The sequence below is a fragment of the Etheostoma cragini genome, chromosome 7 (genome assembly GCF_013103735.1).
Source record: "Etheostoma cragini isolate CJK2018 chromosome 7, CSU_Ecrag_1.0, whole genome shotgun sequence".
Taxonomy (NCBI): domain Eukaryota; kingdom Metazoa; phylum Chordata; class Actinopteri; order Perciformes; family Percidae; genus Etheostoma; species Etheostoma cragini.
The window spans coordinates 24,383,586-24,393,211 of NC_048413.1; the positions used below are offsets into that span (position 1 = coordinate 24,383,586).

General features: G+C 39.7%; 1 protein-coding gene across 7 annotated transcripts in view; it reads left to right on the forward strand.

Moving 5' to 3' along the window:
• tns2a (tensin 2a) overlaps positions 1-9,626 on the forward strand; it is a 57,320-nt gene that overhangs the window by 30,430 nt on the left and 17,264 nt on the right. For 4 of the 7 annotated variants that reach the window (XM_034875907.1, XM_034875905.1, XM_034875909.1 and 1 more), the window contains exons 4-9: positions 5,263-5,301; positions 5,732-5,773; positions 6,139-6,188; positions 7,153-7,336; positions 8,075-8,125; positions 8,230-8,352. In XM_034875907.1, coding sequence (XP_034731798.1) covers positions 5,263-5,301; positions 5,732-5,773; positions 6,139-6,188; positions 7,153-7,336; positions 8,075-8,125; positions 8,230-8,352 — 489 coding nt within the window. The remainder of the gene's footprint in view (positions 1-5,262; positions 5,302-5,731; positions 5,774-6,138; positions 6,189-7,152; positions 7,337-8,074; positions 8,126-8,229; positions 8,353-9,626) is intronic. The other 3 variants (XM_034875908.1, XM_034875906.1, XM_034875912.1) reach the window with 1 other exon arrangement.

Sequence of the window (9,626 nt, forward strand, 5' to 3'; positions counted from 1 at the left end):
TTGATTTTTTATTTCACAACAATGTATATATTTAAGTAATGACTAAAGGTCCCCTGAATTAGTTTTTAGAGTGTAGATTCTTCTACAACAGGAGGTCTGCCTTGAATTGTCAATCCCGGAAATGCACAGAATATAAAAATTGAATTTCTGTATTCACACACATACATTGAATCACTCTCAAACTCGATGTCGCTGGCTCTCAAAAACCACACACCCGTTTCTCACACTAATAACATACCAAGGCTGCTGCCTCACCCTTACTTATTCCTCTCGGAGCCCACAGCTCCTAAGCCATGCGTTGAGAGTAGAAAGCTGAGCACTATCCATTAGCTATGCTTCTTCCGGCTTTGATGGATCAAAGAGCATGTAAAGAGCTGTAGGAGCCAGGGCGAGTACAGCAAAACAACGGACAGAGAGGAAAGGGACAGAAGGCTGGCAGACGGAGATGGAGGGAAGAGTGCAGGGAAAGGGATGGCTGAAGGGGGAGGGAGGTTATGGGGGTCACAGCTCTCTGAGCAGCTGGACCCACCTGAGAGGAGGCAGCTGTACTTGTGAACATGAAGTCTGGGAAAATGTACGGTATAGGGAATAAAACATACAGAGAAACATGATAGTTACATAACAGTAGTTACATAAATAATTTGCATGGTTGTTCTGGTCAAATTGTTTCTCTGGCATGCTGTCAAGTCATGCTACTCTTCTCGAGCTTTCAGTGTTCACTTTGCTGTTTATTAAGAGCATTTTAGGCACGTAACCAGCACTTGAATCCAGAGCAAGTTAGAACAAGCGAGTCCTGGGTCTTTTTTCAAGGATATTTAGTTACTGGGGATCAAACCTGTGACCTTCCAGTGTAAAGACACTTCAAGACAGGGGACCACCAAGACATGAGAACAACAGTGGAGGTTCAAAGGGAAAGCGCAGTGAGTCAAAGGATTTCAAGAAAGCTTAGGTAGGAAGATGGGAAGGTGAGAAAAAGACACACAGGAAGATGTTTGTAAGGATTCAATTAGAAAAGAAAAGGAAAAGAGGACAGGGGAAGGAAGCATTGAGATTGAGAGAAGAGGAGAAGGAAGAGGATAAACAAAGGAACGGTGAGGGTGGTTTTGAGAAATTGAAGTGAGAGACTAGAACAAGAAAGAAAAGATGAAAAGAAGACAGAGGTTGAAAAAAGTAGAGAGGAAGAAAGTTAGAGTCAAAAACAAGAAAATGAAAAAGTACAAAATTTGGAAGACTCAAAGAGAAAAAGTATTTGAACACAAAATAGAAAGTACAAGTGAAAAGGGACCTGTACAGGGATGAAAAATGGAGGGAACGAGATGAGATGGGTGGAGGTCTATTAGCAGGAAGTTTGTGCGTAAGTGTTCGCCTGGGGAGATGGAATCCTGTGCGGTGTGTTTGTTCTGGCTTAGCGGCCGCCCTCAGCAGGCCCCTTCACTGGGCACTGGGAGAGGCAGATGTAGAGGAATAAATGGAGGAGAAGAAGAAAAGCTTAGAGAGGAGAAGGAATGGGTCAATGAGCAGTGTGAAAGCATCGAACCAGGTAAAGCCTGATTCATGCTAAATTCGACATAGAAGCAAAATTACGAGCAATTACGCATTACGCCTTCAAAATTGGGTGACTGTAGTCATAACAACTGGAAATTTAAGTTATAATAAAGTTAAGAGGAAAGTAGACAGTAGATGAGGAGAAAAAGAGGGAACAAAATCTTTGACCGGGCCAGGAAGCAGGCGATCGCTTGCTTGGCACGGTGGTTGGACGTTTAGTTTAGAAGAAAGACTGAATTAGGGTACAGCATGCAAAGGGCCCAGAAACCAAGCCCAGCCCCGTTATATCTCAAGAGACACATTTGTTTCATGGCAGATGAGTTTCATTTGACACAGCAGTCAAACTCACTGTCTTTTTAAACAGGGACTTTTAGATGTGCAATCTGAACACAATGCCTTGTTTTACAAGCTCTGAATAAAGAAAAATAGAATGAAATTGATCTGCATCATCCTGAGGGAACTAAGAGAAATTAGAGCCCAACCCAATACAAACCTATTTGGTCATGAATTGGGTTCAGGCTGGGAATAAAAAAAGACCCACAACACACGATACATTTTTAGATTAATTTCCCTACGGAGATGAAAAAAAAACAACATTAATTCTTAGAGTCAGTCATACAGGAACATTGTCCAGTTAGTCATTTGATAGCCAAACCCAAACCTGTTTCCTGCGACTTCTGTCAAACAAGGCAAGGCTCGATTTAGCTTATTATCTGTTCCTCTGACTTCCTGTTGATGTCTGTGGTTACGTACAAGCAACAGTGAGAGACTGAGATGCTTAAGAAAAAAGGTAGAAAGATTAACACAAACTGTACAACACACACACACACACACACACACACACACACACACACACACACACACACACACACACACACACACACACACACACACACACACACACACACACACACACACACACACACACACACACACTGTGTTGACACACTCACCGACTCACACACAAACTGTGTTGACACACCCACAAGTTCAGGGCCTGTGCAACTTCCCTTTTGTGCACAATGAGATATATACAAGCCCTTGCCCTTTTCCTGAATCCAAATAAACAGTCTAAAAAAGGCCATGTAGCAGGAACACTGCTGTGTGTGTGTGTGTGTGTGTGTGTGTGTGCGTGTGTGTGTGTGTGCGCACGCGTGCCTGCGTGTCCCTGTGTTGCGTGTGTTACTTAAGCATGACTATGGCCCTCGGCCCCCCTCATTAGGGCTGCTGTTCAGCTCCTGCTTCCTTTCTGCTCCATCGTAATGACCTAAAGGCTCATAACAAACATGGGAGTTGTATGTGTCATTATGTATGTGTGCGTTTCTGTCCCAGTGCTCCGCCAGCTGTGTATTTGACTTCAAACTTGCACATACTTTCCAAACATTTCCCAAACATGCTCTCAAACTGTGGAGGACCAGGTCTACCATATTTAAGAATAAATACAGAAATAAATAAATGCTCAATAAATAAATAGGCATACAATTAATTGCCCCAAAAAATACAATGAACAAATAAATGTAGGTAGAAATTAAATTATACAGTGAGACATAAATGTATATATCTCTTTTAATTAGCTTCTTTATATATTTAGCTTTGTAATAATTACCTTATTTATTTATTGTCCGTTATAATCTTAATCATGTAATGGTACACTGACTGTTGTTTTGCTGACTCCAAAAAGCCTTGCAATGGCACCAACAGGCAAACCCGCATGTAGAAGTCCTTCCACGGCGTCCACAGGCAGAATAGAAGCAGGGCGACCAGCTATCCCTGGTCTGATTAACGTTAGCGACCGAGTTAAGAAGATAGGCCGCTTCCTCCACATTCTGAAAAACTACATTGTCCACATCTGTGTCCATGTGTGCCGCTAACTGAAACACACGTTCTGTCAGAGCGTCTAAAAATGATAAAGTCAATACTTATAACGTTAGCATTGTTTTCAAAAACAGTTGCTAAATGCCTCCTGTCACTGACAACTTCATCGCGGGTAGCCATCTTTGTTGTCTGTGTGGCCGGTGGCATGTAAATTCGACCGTGCAGTGAAATGCTGACCAACCAATGGGCAGAAGTTGGCCCCTGAAGACCCGCCCCTCCTCATTTGCATTAATGAGGTAGAAATGCATACAGAAATGTAAAAGTGACAGGCAGAAATAAATACCAGGGGTGAAAATAAATAGGGTAGAAATGCAAAGGAAGAATGAAACAGACCAAAAAATTAAACACACACAGAAATAAATACATTTAAAAAATAGGTAATTACTAAATAAAGTTGAAGATTATAACGGACAATAAATAAATAAGGTAATTATTACAAAGCTAAATATATAAAGAAGCTAATTAAAAGAGATATATACATTTATGTCTCACTGTATAATTTAATTTCTACCTACATTTATTTGTTCATTGTATTTTTTGGGGCAATTAATTGTATGCCTATTTATTTATTGAGCATTTATTTATTTCTGTATTTATTCTTAAATAGGGAAGACCTGGTCCTCCATATCAAACATCAGCTATGTATTTATGTGGCACTTAAGTGCATCTAAGTAGTTTCACAGACAGTTTTTGTGCTCTATTTATCATCGTGTAGCTCTTAAAAATGTCACCCTGTATGTTCCTCCCCCAGTCTGGCCTCAACAAGTTGCACTGCTGAGCTGTCTGACAGTGGTGAAACATTATCTTAATCTTAGATGGGCAGTGTTCCCAGCAGTAGTTGACAAATTGAGATACAAGGTAAAATGTCATGATTGTGTTGGCGATACACATTCGTGCGCAACAATACAAAGGCAGCTAATGTTTATGTTGACTGATGGCCCAAAATTTGGACTTTCTGGTTTTTATGTGGATATTCTTCAAATCTTGAAAAGTCTGTAATTTTGTGGAAAACCCTCATTACATTCTGTTCCAAATGTTAAATGAGAGCGTCTAGCGGTTAGGCTTAATATGAAGTCAGGAGACAGTTAGCTTGACTCAGCATAAAGACTGGATGCAGGAGGAACAACTTGCCCGGCTTTGTCTGAAGGTGAAAAAATACACTTACCAAGTCCTGTACACCAGACTAATAAACACATTATGTCTCCTTTTGTTCAACCCTTAAAAATTCAAAATTTGACAAGTTTTTGCAGGGACTTAGGTTCTGGAATTGTTTCTTAGCCTGCTAAGCTAGCACTCTATTTACAAGCTAACTTTACAGTGGGGAAGTTAAATATCAACAGACAGCGATACCCTTTATCCATTGTTTTTCTATCTTTGGTGCAGAATCCAAAGTGCTTTCCCTCATTATTTCTGAGACGGTTAGTTGTCATAATTATCTGTAGCCTACAGCATGGCATGCTAGCTTTTGCAAATTGTTTGCTAGCAGAAAAAAAAACAGCAGCCTAGTTTAGTGAGGCTAGCTGTCTCCTCCTGGCTCCAGCATTGTAGTTATTAGAAAGATTAGAGTCAATCCTCTCATCTTACTCTCAGCAGGAAAGTGAATAAGCATATTTATCACAATGTTGAACTACTCTATCATACTTTAACATGAACTTTATGTCCCATAGTCAGTCAGACTTTGGACTCTTATTTGTTTAGTTTTTTATCTCTATCTGTTTGTGTGAGGAAGTATTTTCTCTTAATCATCTACCAAGTCAACCTCTATTCTAAGGCAAAGATAATGCATGTTTGTGTGTCAGTTTGAAATGTATATTCACATGTGGCTGTCTTTGTGTCTTCCAGGTGACCTTGGCATGCATCCCAGCTCCCTCAAATGATCTGGTAAGCATCCTCCATTTCTTTTCCTCAATAGGATTCTCTTCACAAGACTAGTTTTCATTCTTTGCCTGGCCTAAGTTGCAAGTTATGGCTTCCCAAAACCACTGAATTGTTTGCTCCTGGTGAATTCCTTTTGGGGAGCCGAGCCCTTAACCCAGTTTGAGCTCAGTTTATTCCTGGAGCACTGCAGGATTCCAGTCTAGAAGAAAAAAATAATTGATGTTGCTACAGGAAGTAGTCTTGTTTATCCATTAGAGAGTCTGTTTGTTTAATTAACTTCTTTCCTTCCTCTGTTTCCCTTCTATCCTTTTTTCTCTCTTTCCCTTTCTTTCGACCTCCTCCCTTTGCTCTACATCCTCTTACCATCCTTACTTTCACACCCTTCTCTCCTCTTTTTTCCTTTATCCTGTCACTGCTCCTTCCTTGCATCAAGCAGCGCAGAGGGACCGGCCCCTCTCGACACATCCAGAACCTGGTGAGCACACTTTATCCTCCCATTTTCTTTCCTTGTCCTCCTCAGCCTCCTACTTTTTCTCTGCCCCATCATGTCCCAGATTTCATGCTGTTTATCTTGAAAATGACCAAACTTGTCAGGGAAAAGCAGTGTGTGGCTTCATTGAATTTGATCCAATTTTATTGCTTCAATTATCAAATGAACCACTCCTCTCTGCTTCCTCCTTGCTTTTAATCAGATTGTAATTTTAGAAAAATACTGATCTTACTTATTGGTTCATTGTATGGAAATTAAATAAAAGCAATAGGGCATCTGAGCTTGAGTAACTATATATTTGGGTTATGGCATATGCCTTCATTAACCAAACGGATCCTTCTTTTTCAAAGGGGTCGACCAAGTCTCTGACCTACACCAAACAGAGAAACACCCTGCCAAGGTAAAAGTCATCTCATTTATTGTGTATTGTGTGTCTGATTCAGCATTCAACATTCCATACTCTGACTTTTTATACTTACATATTATCACTCTTATCATTTTGTATCATGTTTTTGTATCTAAACTATGGCTTTGTTATCACTTTATTCAACATGCTATACTACTATAATTTTTTCGACATACTATACTATGACTTTTTTTGACATTCTATGCTATGACTTTTGTTATCACTTTTTTGACATACTATGCTATTACCGTTTTCATCATGAAGTCTTAAAGGGGTACAGTTGCGTGGTGGTTTGCACGGTTCCAACAAGCAAGTAGTCACATACTGTGTAGTCACATACTCTGACCCAGGCTCGATTCCCAGTTCAGATGGGCCTTTTTCATGACCTTTTTTCACTATGACTATCACTTTTTTGACATACTACACTACGACTTTTTGGACATACCCTACTAGGGGTTTGACTCTTTTCTTTACATTGTTTTGACATGCAAACCATGACTTTTTGATGACTTTTTTGACACACAAAGCACGACTTTTTGATGACTTTTTTCATCATACTATGACATTACTGTTTTCAAAATAGTGTCTTTGGGGGCACAGTGGCTCGGTGGTTTGTACTGCTTCAATAGGCAAGTGGTCAATACAGCCTCTGACTCAGGTTCAATTCCCATTTTCATAAAAAAAAAAAAAAAAAAAAAAAAAAAAAAAAAAAAAAAAAATCGGTAGTAGTCTGTCAAAAAAACTCATGAAAAGGGCCAACCTGACCTGGTAATCAGGGAAAAAAGGAATCACTTTGCTCCAATCAGTGTCCTTTCAATCCTGTATTCCTCCCTGCTTCACTTGCTCCTCAGCCCAATGCCCACGTCCTTAATTATTTCAGGAAGATTAAGCATCAATCATGTGGTGGAACAAGTTGCAGTCCCACCCTCCCTTCATTTTCTGTTTTCTATTCCTCCAGGAGCTTCAGTGTGGACCGTGTGATGGAGAGAGTGATGGAGCGCCACTACGACTTTGACCTGACCTACATCACCGAGAGGATCATCTCGGTTTTCTTCCCCCCAAAGCTGGAGGAGCAGAGATACCGTCTAAACCTAAAGGAGGTGGCTGCCATGCTCAAGTCCAAACACCAGGACAAGTTTCTGGTGAGAAACAGTAATAAGAGGAGCTTTCACAACATGTCACCTAGTTTGTTTGTGATAATTGTTAGTCCCTAGAGTAGAATGTGTTTATTCAGATTAACTTGTTTTGACCCATAGAACAACACAAGAAGCCCCAAAATACAGTTAGCAACCCTCAAATTAGCAGTTTGCAGTGGTGGAATGTAACTAAGTACATATACTCAGATACTGTACACTAGTAGTTATTTGAGGTACTTGTACTTTACTTGAGTCTTTTCTTGTCCTGCCACTTTCTACTTCTACTCTGCTACATTTCAGAAAGAAATATTGTACTTTTTTCTCCGCTACATTTCATTAATTTATCTGACAGTTTAACAAAACCCAGGTAGTTTACAAATATGTTTTATTATAAATAAAAAGTACAGCTGAAATGATGAGCCAAGTAAACACTTAAACACAGTTGATTGACAGAACTTTTCTTTTTTTCCAGTTTGTAAAATGTGAGGATGGTTCTGCATTGACTACTTTACTTTTAGTACTTTAAGGACATTTTCCTTATAATACTTACATAATTTTACTCAGGTAACATTTTGAATGCAGGATCTTGACTTAAGTATTTTTTACAGTGTGTTGTTAGTAATTTAACTTAAGTTCAGGATTTTAATACTTCTTCGAGCACATGCAGTTTATTTCGGTCACACCCATGATGAAACAACTAAAACGATAACTAGGATAGAGTGATACAAATCTCTTCTGTTTCAGCTCCTGAACCTCTCTGAGAGACGCCACGATATCACCCGACTGAATACAAAGGTAGAATGTCTCACCTTGTAATTCTCGTAGCTGTGTGTTGAGAATTCAGTTCACAGGCTTAAATTTAATCTCCTTGAACCACATTTCTCCTTTTCAACCACCAGGTTCATGACTTTGGCTGGCCTGACCTCCACGCCCCACCTCTGGATAAGATCTGTGCCATATGTAAGGCCATGGAGACATGGCTGACCTCTGACCCCCAGCACGTGGTGGTCCTTCACTGCAAGGTCAGAGTTCAGGGGGCTGCCAGTTTTTTTTCCAGATGTACATCCCACTGTTTCCCATCCTCTGAAACGGGCAGATGTGTCGAAATGTAGTAGTTTTTTTAGCTAGAATACTTTGAAATGAATGCTGTTAAAATTATAAACTATATCATGTGAGTACATGCAATGCTTACATGGAGTCCAGAAAAGGAATACAGTAGAAGTAAGTGTGTTTAGCACACAGAATATATTGAGCATTTAAAAAAGTGTGATTCAATTCATAATAACTCTAACTAATATTATGTTAAACAACCCTTTCACACAATAACATCACCATTAGCCATGTTGCCTGTTGACCAGAACGTCTGTTTTCTATCCAGATACTCAATTTAAGTTAGCAATATCACATTTTAAAGGTCCTGCATTTTTCTTACAAATAATCAGCAAAGTGTAATTATACTATGAAAAGTAAGAGTGCTCTTTATGCAACACACTTTTTGTATGCACATATATACACTACTGTTCAAAAGTTAGGGGTCACCCAAACAATTGTGTTTTCCTGAAAAGACCCACTTATTCACCACCATACGTTGTGAATGAACAGAAAATAGAGTCAAGACATTGACAAGGTTAGAACTAATGATTTGAATTTGAAATAAGATTTTTTTTTTACATCAAACTTTGCTTTCGTCAAAGAATCCTCCATTTGCAGCAATTCCAGCATTGCAGACCTTTGGCATTCTAGCTGTTAATTTGTTTAGGTAATCTGGAGAATCCCGCTGCCGCCTCTTCACTTTAGATGTTGACACTGGTGTTTTGCGGGTACTATTTAATGAAGATGCCAGTTTGGGACCTGTGTGGCGTCTGTTTCTCAAACTAGAGACTCTAATGTACTTATCTTCTTGCTCAGTTGTGCAACGCGGCCTCCCACTTCTTTTTCTACTCTGGTTAGAGCCTGTTTGTGCTGTCCTCTGAAGGGAGTAGTACACACCGTTGTAGGAAATCTTCAATTTCTTAGCAATGTCTCGCATGGAATAGCCTTCATTTCTAATGACACGAATAGACTGTCGAGTTTCAGATGAAAGTTCTCTTTTTCTGGCCATTTTGAGCGTCTAATTGACCCCACAAATGTGATGCTCCAGAAACTCAATCTGCTCAAAGGAAGGTCAGTTTTGTAGCTTTTGTAACGACCTAAACTGTTTTCAGATGTGTGAACATGGTTGCACAAGGGTTTTCTAATCATCAATTAGCCTTCTGAGCCAATGAGCAAACACATTGTACCATTAGAACACTGGAGT